The sequence below is a fragment of the Trachymyrmex cornetzi genome, unplaced genomic scaffold (genome assembly GCF_001594075.2).
Source record: "Trachymyrmex cornetzi isolate Tcor2-1 unplaced genomic scaffold, Tcor1.1 scaffold147, whole genome shotgun sequence".
NCBI lineage: Eukaryota > Metazoa > Arthropoda > Insecta > Hymenoptera > Formicidae > Trachymyrmex > Trachymyrmex cornetzi.
In genome coordinates, this window is record NW_017296059.1 from 1794401 (window position 1) to 1811327 (window position 16927).

General features: G+C 32.1%; 2 protein-coding genes across 11 annotated transcripts in view; one reads left to right on the forward strand and one right to left on the reverse strand.

The window, feature by feature from the left end:
- LOC108757738 (uncharacterized MFS-type transporter C09D4.1) overlaps positions 1-16927 on the forward strand; it is a 71125-nt gene that overhangs the window by 21632 nt on the left and 32566 nt on the right. The window lies entirely within an intron of this gene.
- Positions 1-16927, reverse strand: part of LOC108757736 (uncharacterized) — a 42689-nt gene that overhangs the window by 16780 nt on the left and 8982 nt on the right. For 2 of the 10 annotated variants that reach the window (XM_018502256.1, XM_018502255.1), the window contains exons 2-5: positions 13121-13309; positions 12730-12839; positions 11565-11723; positions 11356-11439 (exon numbers count right to left, since the gene is read on the reverse strand). In XM_018502256.1, coding sequence (XP_018357758.1) covers positions 11356-11439; positions 11565-11723; positions 12730-12839; positions 13121-13309 — 542 coding nt within the window. Of the gene's footprint in view, positions 1-504; positions 800-1329; positions 1660-2839; positions 2859-3112; positions 3440-11355; positions 11440-11564; positions 11724-12729; positions 12840-13120; positions 13310-16927 lie in introns of those variants that run through there. The other 8 variants (XM_018502263.1, XM_018502261.1, XM_018502260.1 and 5 more) reach the window with 6 other exon arrangements.

Genomic DNA, 16927 nt, shown 5'->3' on the forward strand with positions numbered 1-16927 from the left:
TCAGACACATTTATCACGTAGGCATATTATATATTTATCAACGAAATTGACGCGCGTTTACGTTAGACATTACTTCGCGAGTATGGTATCTTTGATAAGAATAATTAGACTGATCTTACCGAGTCACTCGCAATTTATAAATATTTCGAAAAATGTAAATTGCTTTGCCTTAATCTCTTGAAAAATATGACGATGTTCCCCCTGAGGACTCGTAATGAAAATAGTTCAAATACTAAAGGAATATTCCACACATTCCATATCACAGAGAACATTTATCATTTATTATCTCTGTAATTGAGATACGTATTTTTTTTAATTTCTATGGCTAATTTAAAAAATACTGTCATATTTCGAAGGCCATAAAATATCTTTCGTGTCTATTTGGAAGACTTCGTTTATCTATACTATAATAATTAATTCTGTATCTCAATGACACGTATTATTCATCGCATCGAAGACAATCGGAGCGAATAAAATTATCGTCAAAAGGTTAATCATGATTACCCTGTTTTTACATAGCACGCACACGACTTTCGTGAATATTGTTATACGCGCGTAATGGCGTCAGTTTTTTTCCGTTTTTTTTTCCATTAGTGCAGTTTTTAAGTTCTCATTTGCATAGCAAATGTTGAAGTAATGAAGCGTGATGGTGTCAACATTTATAAAACTTAAGAATCCTTTCGAGTATGTTTCTTTTTGTAAAGGTGACGGCGGTCAAAATACGACAAACATCATGATCGAGCATATTACGTTTTCCGATGTTTTCCTAACGTGCATGACTTTATTTCGTATATCAAGAAGACGCACCTAACACGGAAGTATTATGTAATAACTTTATTCCACTTTTTTTTTTTTTAGATTGCTCAGTTTATTTTACGGCCAATATCAATCAGATACTTGTACTTTCATGTGATATTTGAAATAAAATACGTGAGTTTTACGAGTACTCAATAAAAGAATATTGCAATTACTTAGAAAGTGGATATTTATCTACTGCGCGTTTATCGCATGTCTAGTTTCTGTTAACTATTAATCTTAGATTTCTCGATGAAGAGGTAAAAAATTTCATATGGAATAGGATGCGAATTATTTTTACTTCCAGCATTAAATATTTCAGGGATTTCGGCTCTTGAAATAAATGCTCTAAGTGATTGAAAAAATAATAGGCATCTGTGAAATATTTTGCAATACAGGCGTGCATAGTACACGAATCGATTGGGCGGAACATCGTCGCGTCTTTTAAAAATGTCTATCACGAGTGGAACATAAATTGGCTATTTCATTTTGACATTTTTACATAAAGTTTGCATAAAGATTATTTTAACGGACTACGTTAAATACGCTTGGTCGAAGGTTGTCACGATTTCTCGGCTTAAAGGTATCTCGTTTGTTGAGTTGTGTCATGCAGTTGATAAAAGACGCGTGACGATAACGAGAGCTCAATAAGACTATCCTCCTTTTTGCTTTATTAGCTATATGTTCTGTTTTCGTAGAAGGCTTGTTCTAGAATGCCAATAAATGGCTTATCTGTCTTTTTTTTACACGCAAAAATTCTTTCTTTCTATATGATAGCACTTATTATTATTAGAAACCTAGATTTCGTTACTTTATGTATAAAGAATAAGAGCAAAATATTTTACTTGTAAAAGTGTATTAAATGAGTCAATGGCATATCAAATAGGAAAGTCTTTTAGAAAGACATAGTCCGTAATTGCGAACAAAAATTGGTGAGAGAAGAACAAGATAAGGATTTCTTTGATAGTGTTCTTTTCGGCAATAAATGGATTGAAAATGCTGACGCGATCATGACAAATGATTAAAAGAAAATATATATACTTAATAACCGAAATAAAAAAACAATTATTTGTGCCGAATAATGCTATTTATCGCTCAATTAGTGATGTGTTTTGCACGAATTCTTGAAATAATAAACAGAATTTATATTTCCTAAACATTATGGATTCTATATTAAAAGACAGAAATCGAAGAAATAATTTTGTCCCTCGAGCAATCAGATGTTTTAGAGTAAATATTTTGCTTTAATTATTGAATACAAGACTCGATTGTCAAAGAAAAAAAATAATCGGGAGTGAAAACGGCTTGTATATAAATAGAGTAACTTGTATACTCTTATTTTAACTTGATTTCGATGTACAGAATTTTTTTGCACTTGTGATGCAAAAACCAAGTCATTTATGAGAATAATTGCGTGCGAGATCAAAAGTGTCGGTGAATGTCCAGACTTCAAGGCCTTTAAATCGATTTCTTGAATATGAGAAGATTTAAACTGTCTCACTTCTTCGACCGATATCATCTCTTATCGCGCCACCGTAATTAGCATCGGCCTTGATATTTTAGTATAACGACAAAGCTCGTCGCGCGAGTTGTGAGCGTGTTTTTCGATCGATCACGAATCATTAAAGAGATCAATAAATCGATTTTATCTGTCTTATTTAGTTGAGCAATGCGATACAATTATTTGATCGCTAAGTATTACGACATCGTGCGATTTTTACTTTTATCTATTTTCTGTTTTTCTATTTTTATCTATTTTCTGTTTTTCTATTTATATTTTGAACAAATAGGTGATGGTACGAATATGAAGTAACAGGAATCCATTCTGTAAAATTGTATGTTTAATGAGATCTTTAAGGATAAATTTGTAAATATTTTTTAATAAAATTAAACTAATTAAACCTATATATACATAAATATTTTAATTAAATTAGGTTTTCGAATGAATCAAAAAAAGTTTGATAATTGTTTGATACTTTTCAAATCTTATTACTTCTGCAATCGACAGATAAGAATTATAAAAACTTTAAGAATTAGAACCTACACATTGAGAAATTTTAACTTGACGCTATTAAATATATAGGTTTGTTTCTTTCTCTCTCTTTCTCTGTTTACACTCTCTCTCTCTCTCTCTCTCTCTCTCTCTCTTTCTACGAAGAAGTTATAAGGAATGGAAAGGATGCCAAAGAGTGCTTTCCCTCTTCCTCCAGATTAGAAATTCAATTTCACAATATAGACTCCTGTCAATCTCTGTCAATTCAGTTATTTCCTAGGGCTCGTGCCAACGCTTTCATCGATCCGTCACCGATGTTTATACCGATCCGTGAGCAAAGCCGAACGACCGTATAATCATCCGAGGTTAAAGATCTCCTGTCATGCGTCCGTTAAACACGTCTCGTCGTTCCTTTCTCACGTTGCTTCATACGTCACATTCCTCACGTTTCGCGTATCCTTGTTTCCTTCTATCGTCACGTCTATCCTGTCTACCTCTTATTTCGTCCTATCGCGCGCCGCGCGGAATTTCACACGCGAGCACTCGCACCGCTCGCTCGCTCGCCCGTTCACGACTGAGACACGCACGTCTCGCCGTCGCCGTCACCGTCGTCGTCGCTCGTCCTCGTCCACCTGTGCACGATGTGTACGACCTATGGCTTCCTCATAGTGGGGAGTCTGGTTGCTTTTGCGAGAGAATGCGCATCTATCACGATAATCACACGCCGCCGGATTGGATCCCGCTTTGTGGGACCACGGCGGCCCGCATTCTGCGCGCGCGGCGCGCGCGTTTAACGCTTAATCGCGGTCGCTTAAAGCCTCGAAATTAGGCCTGTGGTAATTTGTAATCCTTCCGCGGTTCAAATCTAATTCGACACGTTGCTATTATCCCCGGAATACTGCAGAAGGAGAGTGAAGAAAACATTTGTCCGAGGAATATTATATGGCTTTTATTTTTTTTTACAATAGAAACAATTTCAGAATCAAATTTCTTCTAATCCGCGCGATTATATTTAACACTTTAACTGCTACACAGATGTTTGTAATCGGTCCTCTGGCCTCTGGCACCACATTATTATTTTTTATATACTTTAATTTTTAATAAACTTTTTACATTAAAATATATTTCCAATAAAATATTTTTTATGGTAAGAATATTCGGCAAAGTTGTCATATATCTCTAAACTTTATATGTTGTGTAAAATCAATGCAAGGTATGCCGATCACTAATAAGTAGATAATATTTATTAAATTAACACAAATTAATATGCCTAATTGGCATATTGACACAAATCAGTGTCAATAAATTGAAAGAAAAGGAACACACTTTCTTGTTAGATGTTTAATAAGATATTGTATAAAAAGCGGGTGAAGAAACACTGTCCTAGAGTGTTTATCTGCTTCTTATGATAATTTAATTTTTAAATTAGCGGTATTTGATTAGTATTTTACATATTAACAATTTATGTGTAAAAATCATTAATGAATGCTTCTTTTCTTCAAAATGCTTTTAATATTGGTCATATGTCATTCTGAAAAATGTAGAATTTTAATATCTATTTTATTTAAGATGTTGATCATTCACATTTTTTTAGTTTCCTCAAAGGAGCTTTAAGGATGAAAGTGTGCAATTATTACTAACGATATATCGCACGAGCTTAAGTTTGCGAAGCCACACGACTTACTCTGAGAATTGGAGCGACGTGTTGAAGAGATATCGCCGTTCGTTCACGTTCGCCACGTTGTGTCTCTTCTAACGCACGTTATCGCGTGCATACGCAGTTCAGTCATGCGAACGGTGTCTTTTTCAACTTTCTTTTAGGTGGAATCAGAAGAGTGCGTGACAAGATGCAAAAGTCGCTCAAATTACGCGAGATTGAGATTACGTTCGATCTCTTACCACTTCAACTCCGTGAAGCAAATTGGAGTCGGTACAAGTTTTGTTACGACAGTCGAAATTAGCGAATTTTAATTCCATAATTCCATGTTGCCGGTACGATTAGTCGATCGTAACTTGTATAAATGTCACTTTGATTCGCGGAAGAAACGAAGAACTCGTTTCTTTTATCCGCGAACGCTTGCCTGGGTACTTTTACTTTGTCCAACTAAACTTTCCTGTCGATTTATCTGTCAAATTTACTTCAGTGCTCCAGAAGCAACGAATAAAATTATAATAAAATCTTATTATATAATACAATAATATATATACCTGCACTTATAATAACTGATTGGAAACTCCTGTTTTAATAAAAATGCAAAGATACATGATAAAGTTTTTAGGTAATTACTATTGTAAAAATACAAAGAACTTTTTAGAAAATTGCTAAAACATTTTATGACAATCGTGAATAATAAGGGATGTGTAAACAATTTTATCAGCGTACTATATTTATAATTCTTACAAATTATTAAAAATACAAAGGTAGATGATAAAGTTTTTAGGTAATTACCATCGTAAAAATATGAGGAAGTTTTTATAAAATTATTAAAACATTTTGTGAATAAGTGATGTGTAATCAGCTTTGTTAGCGTGCTATTTATATATTTTTCAAACGAGTTAGGTACGTCAACTTATGGCGATTATCATTCGAAGAACATTATAATTATTCGTCCTCTCCTTCATAGCTTCCTTCGACTAGCGAATCGGCTAATCAAAAATCTATCCTTCGAATAAGAAATTGCGATGATTCATACGTCAGAGAAACAGGTTACATTGCAAGATTTACTGTGATTCGTTTGCATTTTCGTTTGCACACTATCATTTATTATGCAATCAATGATCAAACCTTTTTCATTACAAGTCATTTTGAAAAATTAACATCTTGATAGAATTTTTTGTTTTATAATCTATTAAATTCGGATCTGAGCAAGTATTTATTCCTTTTTTTAATTATTTGCATATTTTTTATCAATCTTAAAACCTTCTTCGGATCAAACAACATTTTCAGTTTCAATTGCAAGTGTAATACAATTTTTTTAGATATTATATTCAATATTATTTACTACGTTTCAGCATTTTGTAGCAGCACAGTCATATGATTTTTTTTATGTTATAGTTATACATACAAACATTTAGGATGAATAAAGTGCGACATATATGTGTTGTGTGTGTGTATCTATATAAAATTATAAATCAACTTACAAATAAAAACTATATTTTTATGGCATTAATAAATAGGAAAATATTTCTTGCCAATGTAATCTTGCAGCAAAAAAGTTTTTTGTATAGACAGATTATGCCTATAGCCTAAAAACAAAATTCAGTTTCGCTGCCTTCAGAAAATTTCGTTTGGGTTTAAAATATAAATATAATGTCATTACTATAAATATACTACTTGTGACATATATTTTTTTATCTTCAAATATTATCTTGAAATATGGTAAAAAAAATTTTTCTTTGAAAGTCTATTTAGACATATCCTGTAAGTCATAAATAGATTTTGATTAGTGATTGCTCTCGTGATCAACAAGTTGCTGGTAATGACACGTTAGTATAAAGAAAGGAAGAGTCGAACAACTCAAAAAGTAGATTTGAAAGCTGCTGATTGCCTTTTAACAACAAATTCTTAATGGCGAAAGTTGAAACGACTTAGGTCATTTAACTTGGAACTTTAAAGGAGATCATCTAAACTTTCTGGCGAAGATTTAGAAAAAATCTTCAGATTTTTCAGAAAATGTTTATAATATGTTAATTTTTAATAATAACTAATTGATTGATATTAAATTCTTATAGTATTATATAGCAAAATTTATTTTTAAGATAATAAAGAATTTTTTGTTCAAATCGAAACTACAGGGTGGGCCATCTATTGGTACGTTTTTACAGAGTGGGCCATCTATTGGTACGTTTTTAAAAATGCGATCAAATGAGCATACATTGAACGAGATTGAAGTTTCAACTTTTGTTATCAAGAATTTGTTGTTAAATAATGGATGACTCCTTGATCTAGTTTTTTAGACATTCGCAATTCTTCTGTTCTTCAGTTCCATATTAACATAATCATTGCGACTGGTTGTGAGAGTTATCGGAGTATGTTTACGATTTACGACAAGGTAGATTTTTGAAGAAGTCTTTCTTGCGAAGTCACGTACTATATGAAGCCTTTCAAACCGGAATGAAGGTTCGTGAAAGCAGTGGAACAATGTTTTTAGTAGCTAGTATATAATTAAATATTTATATCTCTATATAAAATTTTTTTTATATAAAATTATGTCGGGCCAGATATTTATTAACATGATGAAAATATACTGGATAATTGAATAATTATTTGTACAATTCGATTTATATTTATCAAAAATATTTATTCCGTTTTGAAATAAAAAATTGTGCGTTTAACCTATTTTTACAAAATTAATTGTATCAAACAATATATTATATATGAAAGAATTATATTTTCTTATTGATATTTATAAAAATATTGCATTAAATATACATAATATTGCTTACGAAATTGTGAAGCTTAAATACAGGCTTTAACGAGAACATCACGTCGCGGTACAACGTGCACAATCTATCGAGTTCTCACTGAACTATGTGTACACATATAGTAGCTTCTTAAATTTTTTAAACTGTAAAAGATAAAATCTTTTTCTCAGCAATGTAAGATACGCAATATCACATCGATTGTTTTTAAATAACGAATTGCAAGAAAAAAATATCAAGATATCATGCTAGCATCAGTATATAAATATCATGCTAGCAGTAACTGGAAGGAAATATCATTTTCTCAATTACTGTGACATTTGGCTGCATTATGCAAGAAATTTCCGCAAATCGCCAATCTTGTTAAATGTGATCCGATACATTCGTGTGTTACATATCCCTTACTGTCATACGTAACAAAATGGATTTGATTATATACTTTCATTACGTTTAAAACACATGTAACATATTGAATTAATAAGATCGGAGAATTTTCAAGTAAAAATTTGTTTAATATTTAAATATATTTTATATATTTAGTGAACGTTTTTCTATTCGCGTCAAGATTGTCCTCCAATTTTTGGGCGCTCGTCGATAATGAATCCATAACCCACTTTCGCAATGGACAGCTGTCTCCGTTTTCGCATTTTAACGGAATCGATTCGTCGTGGGAAGGTAAAATTGCTCGGGTCGACTCAAGTGAGGACACTACGATAATTATGAGCGCCGGTAGTGTCTTTTACGTAATCATGCGCCGTCAAGATGTCGCGAACGCGGGTATAATGATAAAAGTGCCTGGAGACCGACAACCAGTGGAGCGGAGCGGCGCACATTGTCTTCGTTGGGAAAGCATTATCGCGAGCGGCAGTTAATAACCGGTATACGTCACCGTGGCAAGATACACCGGGTGGTCGATCTCAAGATTCCGCGAATTGGCATTTCATTCTTATAGCAGTAACACTTAAGAAATACCATGCAATCATATTGACGGTTCCTATTTTTCAATTAATTTTTAATAATTATTAAAATACATATTGTTTTCATATACTTTTTAAAAATTATTTTTAGATCAATATTATATTTCTCTTGTGTAATGGGAGTCTGAAATTTTTTGACTTTTTAATAATTATGTGGGAGAACGCCTGCATGGAATGCAGGAGATCCATTCGAATCCTGGCTGGGATAATATTTTTCGTAATAAATTATTTGCAATTTTTAAGGTGCTTACTAGCATCAAATCATTAACAGCTTTCTAAGATGCTTATTTGCAGCAATATTAAATTGCTTTTAATTCATGATTTGATTACTCCAGCTTTAGTTTAGGATTGTATTTCAAGAGCGATAAATAATTGGTATACAGCTTGAACTGGAAATTGTATAAATTCACAAGAAATATTATTACGCACTTTGACCGAATGGCACCTTGACCGAATGAGCGTTTTTCACTCATGAAAAACATTGATAAAATATTTATTTTTTCATCACTTTTTTTGTTTTCATTATTATTTATTTGTCTAGTCATTTTAACATATCATTTTAATATTGATATGTCTAATATTATAAAATCGAATAGTTGCTAATTACTGCACTCACAATCAGAGAAAAAGACAGCTATAGCAACTGTATAAGTGATAACTATACAAGTTTTATATAGTTTTATATAATAGAATTAATGTATATATACATATATGTATAGTTGAATAAACTATTTTATAGTTATTGCAATTATAAAATATTCTTTATTCAATTATGTATTAATTTTAATTTACATTACATTTACATTACATTACATTTACATTACATTAATTTTAATTTACAATACATTAATTTTAAAACTTGTATAATCATCTGTATAATCGCTGTCACTATACGTTTTTCTTTGAATATGGATCAATTTGAAAATCAAATTGATTTTTATTAAATGTAAATCATTCAGTAATGATTTAGTCGCTTAAATCGCGAATTTTAAATTATTTAATTAAACACTTGTTTTGTATTTTTTGTAATTGAAAAAATATGAAGGCACATTGAAAGTAAACTTTTCGCAATCTGCAAAAATCAGTCCATATCTACAATCAATAGTGCGTTTGAATGATTTCTTCAGTAGTGATACTGTAACGTTCAAGCCTTGTAACTCGAAAAGTACTAATTAAAAAAACCTTCATTGTAGTGTTTTGAAAAGCTCTCGAGGTAAGCTATAAGAATATGCAATAAAAAATGGGAGGTTCCACTTAAAAAAACATCAGTCACATTGATCTAGTCTAGAGGTCATTCAAGATCAAATCTATATTTTCATCATGTCTCCCTTAATATCCTACGACTTTGGTATAAAACATTTTTCCATTACAATCTACAATCGTTTCCGAAATAGAGCTTGGGTCAGACTTTATAGACATCCTGTATTTACGATAATGCAGCAATTATTATCCAATTATAAAATCTTAGTGACATTCCAAAAGAAACACTCTATATAAACTCACCCTTTATTTATAAATTTCGTAAGACCCGTCCAAATGTTTTTTGCAGTGTGAGCGTGAAACATCGAAAACAATAATTTATGTCGACGAAGCCGGAATATAAATGCACATAGAAATGCATTTACACTTTTACAGGTTCTGTAAGATCTCGATATTGCGTGAAATTAAATGTACTCTTTTCGTAATAATAATGCAAGAGTGATTTAAGAAGATTAGTCTGTGTCTTACAAGTCATAAAATAAAAAGAAATAAGAGAACGAGATCTTAAAGTTGTCAAGTTTTAACAATAAGATGAATAATTAATAGTATTTTCGACTGCAGAGGTTTGAGTCGACCAAAGGTCAATTAAATGATGTTACATGTTCTACGTACTTTGGGTTTCACATAAAGTTATTACATTTAACAACTTTGAAAATTTGAAAGGAAGATGAATCTTCAAAATCAACTTTAAACCATCAAAGTTTAAGGTGCCTTCGAAGCAGGGATGTCATTTTATAGACATGTAGAAAAGATTGGCTTGCAAGCGCCGACGATATGTTACGCAACACACACTAAGGTCCGGTTCTACCAATGTAAATTAATCTTGCTAAGAATTTAAAAAATATAAAAACAGAAAGTTAAACCGAGATTAAAGTTAATCTTACATTGGTGGAACCTGTCCTAAGATATAAGTCCATGTCCGTATATGTCACGCTTCGATCAACTTCGGATGCTGAAATGAAATAGAAGAACGCTAATGTACAATTTGCTGTCTCTTTTCTGAAGCAATAAATTCTCAAAATATATATATATATTTTTGAGCAATGTCGAATTTTTATTATTGAGTTGGCGATGTGAGGCGCAACGTTATTATCTAATCTATTTTTCTATAAGCCTTTACACATTAATAATATTTTACAAGTTATATTTTTTAAAAGTTCTTATAATAAATATAAGATTAACATTTGTATATAACAATCCACTCAATATGTACACTTTTTTATTTAAAAAGCATCTTATTAAAAATTATTTTTAGCACGTTTAATGATATTTAAATATTAACTATTGAAAAAATTGTAGTCTGTAGTTCTAGTATTTTTATTTTGTTAAATTTGTTTTCTCTCTCTCTCTCTCTCTCTCTCTATTTAAGTAACGGAAAGAATAGTTTTGCTAAAGTATGTAAAATTTTATATAGATACAAATCTCAATTTTTCAATTCAAGCAGTCAGATAATTTTAATTTTAATCCGTTTCGTTCGGAATTATAATTTTCAATTCGTAATCCTCGATCTCCAATGCGTAGTGTGACATGAGCCTTAGTGTGTTGTATCGCATATGATGTAGCGCATCATAAGCGTTTGTGAAATGATATCCCTGCTTCAAAGCTTCGAAAAGTACACTTGTGCAAATAGAAAAAAAATGAAAAATATGTTCATAATATATTTTTATGAAAATATATTCGTTACCATTAACTTTATTAGATTAATAATTTCGATTCTTCGAAGATTTGAAGATCAAAGTATCGAAGGTTCGAATGTCGAAACCTTCGAAGCAAATAACTAGTTCTAGTTTCTGATTTGACGAGTTTATGGCACTTCCAAATGAATCGATCCAAACTCACTGCAGTCGAAAACGCTACAAAGGAATATTGATTAAATTGAATAGAATTAAGTTGCAAAACGATACTTACTCGTAAGGGACGCTTTCAAACAGGTAGTCAATCGAATGAGAGCGGCGATCAATGGTGGACGATGTTCCTCCAGAAATCTGTCGTCTGGAATAATGTACGTTAATTAAAATTTCGATTACAATTTTAGGAGACACGGTAGTGTCTCGGCGCTAATATTATTATTACGCCGCAGTGATATGTGTTGCAATTACATGCAATAATTCACTTACACTCGAGGTCCTCGTAGAGTCGATCGATTGGCGTATCGTCTATGTTCTCAACGAGACCATCGATTATCTTTTCGACAAAATTTTGGATCGCGTACACCATGCGTCTCTCTTCCCGATCCTCCTGAATCTGCTCCACGTTGGAAATTGCAGCTGCATTTCCTGGGAAACAAAATTTAAAGTATCCTTTATACTTGAAAAGAAAGATTCTACTGAAATATCTAAAAATTTAGCTAGAAGTCTGAAAATAATTTGTTTGAACCATCAAAATAATTATATATCACTCAAATGACGAACAATACAGCAAAAAATTTTGATATTCTAACAATCAGCTTGAACGTTTTTCACAATTATTGTGATAGTCCGATAAAATTATTTTCAGATTGTACTTAGCTAAATTTTTAGATACTTGAAGCAGAGAGTTGTTTTTTCCATATAAAAATATACCTTAATACTCGAAGCAAATTATATTCTATTCTATACTATTCATCGCTTTCTTATTCAAAATTAGAATCAAGTCTAAATATCTTAAAGGAATGATCTTACTGATTGTATACCTATACGTATACTTCGATTTGCGATAATGCTGAGTATATAAATTGTCAAGATTGTAATCACGAACCGTCACACAGTTATGGAACCATGTTTCTTCCGCGTTTAATTCGAATGTCACATTTCGCATATATACACACTCATTCCTCGGCATTGCGGAACCACTTGAAACTTTGCGTTGTCACCGTCATCGCGTCGTCTCAAATCGTACAACCCGTCCGTCGCGGGACGAAGAAAAGTCGCTTTCTAAATCCCGGACCGTACATCACTCCGTTAGATCGCTCGCGCTCTTTCTCGATCGAGCGCGTTGATACGATTCACGTGGTGGATCACGCAGCGCGCACCGAACAATGAGCATCACCGTGAGAGGTTTTTCGAACCGTTCTTACTGTTCAGGTCTCCCTCCGTTACGCGACTTTTCTATAATACCTCGGAACAAGGACGGACGTTCCCCGATCGGGTATAGAACGGCTCATGCAAAGTCGCAAAGAAAAAGAAAGCATACGCCGGACGTTCCGGAACACTTGTGATACGCCTCCCATTGCACCGTTGCCTTGTTGTAAGGCTCAGAAATATTTTGACTCGATGTAACGTCATAAAAATGTCGCTGCGTTACCTGCAACATAAAGGCGCGATTTGGCGATGCTAAAGACGCTATGCAGTTCCTCCTCATTCGCCATGCCACCGAAATTATCGAACCAGTTATCATTCCTCTTCAACCACGATCTGCAAAATTACGAAACGATAAGTCAGTCCTTTCAAATGCAACTTTTGTTTAAAACAATTTTATTAATAAAAAACTTTTATTGATGACGGAAACATTATTTACGATAATTGACTTGGAAAATTTTTTAATGCTATAGGCTAGACTTAACGTTAAGCTTAATGATAGAGACTCTAAAGAGGCCTCGAGAAAAATTAGATGGTTCGTTTATCGAACGAATGGAGGATGCAATTCGAAAATAAATAATATGGTAAGGAATATGAATACGTGTTATTGCAAAAACCTTTGTTGATGGCAGAATATGCAGTGCCAGGCATTGTCGGATGTGTCCCAACGCGAACAGGCCTTCCTACAGGACCGGGCGCCGCAATCACTGCAACGCACGCCACGGTCGATAAGAAACGATGCCAAACAACAGGCGCAACGTCTGTCGAGGACCACTCGTTTCGTTTCCTTCGCCTTCGAATTCTTCCTAAATTTTTTCCTTCATAAATCAGGATGCAAATATCGAGGGGGTCGCGCAAATAATGATGGTAATTACTATGTAATCACGCGTATATGTGCATTGATCGCTGACACACATTATTAATTGTATTAATTATTAATGGAACGAACTAGATTCTCGATGTCAACCGAGGAATTTGGCAAAACTATTTTATCGAGGGACACAATGTAATCCACTGCTGACTGAAGTATTTTAAATTTTCTTATTTAATTGTAATCTGTCATAATATTTTCCGACGTTTGAATTCTTTGATATTTCACTGATGATTTTTTAAATTTCATTTGTATTTGTTATTTACTCGGTTTGTTAATTTAATATTGTATTGCTGCGTTTTAACACTGAAGAAGGCTTTGTAAGAAACGTTTGTTTAGAATATTATTTAGTATTTATATTTTTTATGTTAATTATATTAATTTAAGTTATTCTAATTATAAGCTCGAAACAAGCCACGAGATTCACACATTGTTCAAGTTAATTAATTATTAATTTTAGATCTTCAATTAATTTTTTGATTAATTAAATATTATTAAACATTATTATGTTAATTGGAGAATAAAAAATATTTACATATTTATTGCATAAGTTATAGCCAAAATATCTTCCTTAATTTTTATACTGTGGAATAATAATAATATAGACGTCTTTTGAAATGACGATTCAGCAAACCGTCTAATCAGTTTTGCAAATCATTGATAAAATTTATTTATAAATTACGTATTTACGCTGATACGAACATATTTCATACGAGTATTTATAGAGGATGATATTTAAAGTTCACATCCAATATAAAATAAAATAATAATGAAAGAATAAGCTTATATAAAAATCAATTCTGTTTTAAACCAATATTTTTCGAGTTAATTTTACATTGTTATGCTGAAAAGTAAATACGTAATTCGTAAAAAGCATTTTAAATTAAAATAACGTTGTTTTATGCATCGAAAGTGAAGCATGCATATTGAGAGATGTAGCCTTTGCTTTTTGAAATAAATTGATATGGAATTTTCCTTAAATAAAATACGACAATATTATATTAATATATTGATCAATATATTTTAATACTTAATTTCGCTTTCTAAAATATATCCCAACTATAAAATATTGAAAGATAAATTAAGGATTTACTCAAAACAAGGAATGTATAAGATGAACAATACATTTATTTGGATATTTATAGCATAAGTTACAGCCAAAATATTTTCCTTATTTATACACAGCGGAATAATAATCCAACATAGATGTTTTTCGAAATGACAATTCAACAAACCGTCTGATCAGTTCTGCGAATTTGCACTGATTAAATTTATTTATGAACGTATTTACACTGATACGAATTTTTTTCGTGTGAGTATTTATAGAAGATGTTATTTAAAGTTAACGTTTACATCCAATATGATAAAATAATAATCAAAGAATAAGCGTATATAAAACGTCTGATAAAACTGTTCGAATTTATTATATCACGAAGCCGCAACAATCTACTGGAACCACGTATTCTGGGACACAGTTGTTACATATTTACAACGTAGTAACGGTACCAAATAAACGCGCTTATTGTATATTCATGCCTATTAACACAATGCATATTTAATGTACAAAGTGTCCCGTAAAAACGAATAAGAGACGAAAGTTTTTTTTTCGAGACTATAATTGCCTGGCAAAAATTATTAATTTTTAAAATTTTTGAATTGAATTTCCTGTTTGACTGGGACGCTTTTAGTTTTTTTTTTTAATCAAATCGAATATTATTTGGTATTTAAATAATCTATTATTAATTAGATTGTATAGGAATCTTTTTAATTTTTGCTTGAATTAAAAGTTCTTTTAAAATTGCATAGCATATTATTTCATTCATATACTTTCCAGCACTGAATAATTTGGAATTGTGTTCTAAATTAAAACAAAATAATTTCAGAAATAATGTTCGTTTGAGTTATAATAAAAAAATATAATTTTTTGTTTGTTAATTACAACTCCAGTAATAAAAATTTTAGTTTAGCAGCGATCTATAATTTTTGTTTATTTAAGAAGGATTTAGTCTATATTGTTGGAGAAAAAGTCCGTGACATTTCTAAGGCACTCTGCATATCGATATTACTACATGAGATCCCACATTATCGAAACCTGTAATTGGCGCGAGCCAATAGTAGATATGAAGGAGAATGTAATAGAAAGTATTTATAAATAGGTATAGCATGGATACGATTTTATGCTACAATAGCGCGCATTTCTAGTTATTTTTTCTCGGTCATTGCGCGCACTTAATTAACAGTTTATATTTATTTGGAAAGTGGCAAAAGTCAAACACGCATGTCATAAATCGACGCTGTTATTTCTTTCTACTTTATAACACGCAATACTGGTTATCCCAGTCAAGAAGTTAAGTGGGATCTGCCTAACATCATTCCGATTTGATTGTCTGAAACATGCGATATTACTTTCTCTTTTTTTTCCTACAATTGTGTTTTTAAAATAATTAAGTAATTTTTCATATAAATATGCGGAAGTTTTATATAAATACGTGGGTTCTGAAGAATGTATCTTTTTATGTCATGAAAACGTTAGCGTTAACGAAACTGTTTCAATGGCTTGTGTCACTTTCCGAATAAAAAATAATTGAAATAATTTAAATATCAGATATTCCTAATTTGGCTGATGGCCGCGCGTGTCTAATCTTCGTGATCGAAGAACACCGCGGCCGCGTTTATTGAGTAATTATATTCATCCCGTTCCATGTCGGAGGTAACCACCTTCACCACCACGACTTCGATGGTAATTAGCAAGAACAGGACCATAAAAGTTGCCATATTATACCTTTCCTGACCGGGCACAACTTTATCACTCTCAATTAATAGTGTCGAGATCAGGGTGGAGACGTAAATCAACATGTTGCTGAGTGGAAAATACGAGGAAGTTTTCTTTATAAAAGAATGAAGATGACGCTTTGTCTTCTAATTAAAAATTACGTCTTTTTTTCCTAGTTTTCTAGAAAAGGACTGCAATACTTGGCACAATGTGAATCATGGAAAAGAGATCGTGAAATTATATAATTAAGTCAATTGTAGTCGCATACTCCACTCTGACTTTTGAGTAGATAATTATCGTCGCTTTTTAAATCACGTGGCACTATCAATTAGATGAAAAAAATTTACAGTTAATGACAGTTAATCCATATCAACGTTGATCTTTCTCTAAATATTTCTCCGTTTATTTTTTAATCATAGGATATTAATTAAATCAGTCCGAAAGAAAAATATTAGTTAATTGTCAATTATTTCAGTCGAATATTTCTAGCTAGCGTTCGATCGACCTCCGCTGATTTCTTGGAAAATTAGGACCACCCAGATACCACGATGCATAAACTTCGCAAATTAAGTTAATACGCGAAAGTTCCTTCGTCCCTAATCTCTTATTTACGACGTTGGACACGGTGATTCGGCGATTCCGCATCTGGCTACGATGATCTTCGATTTCCCTGTCGACTTCCTTGGTTCATCCATTCCACGTTCCGGCATCCTCCCGCAATTCCGCATCCGCTATCCCGATCCCGTGCAACGAGAATTGTATTTCGTGCTGAACGCGCTC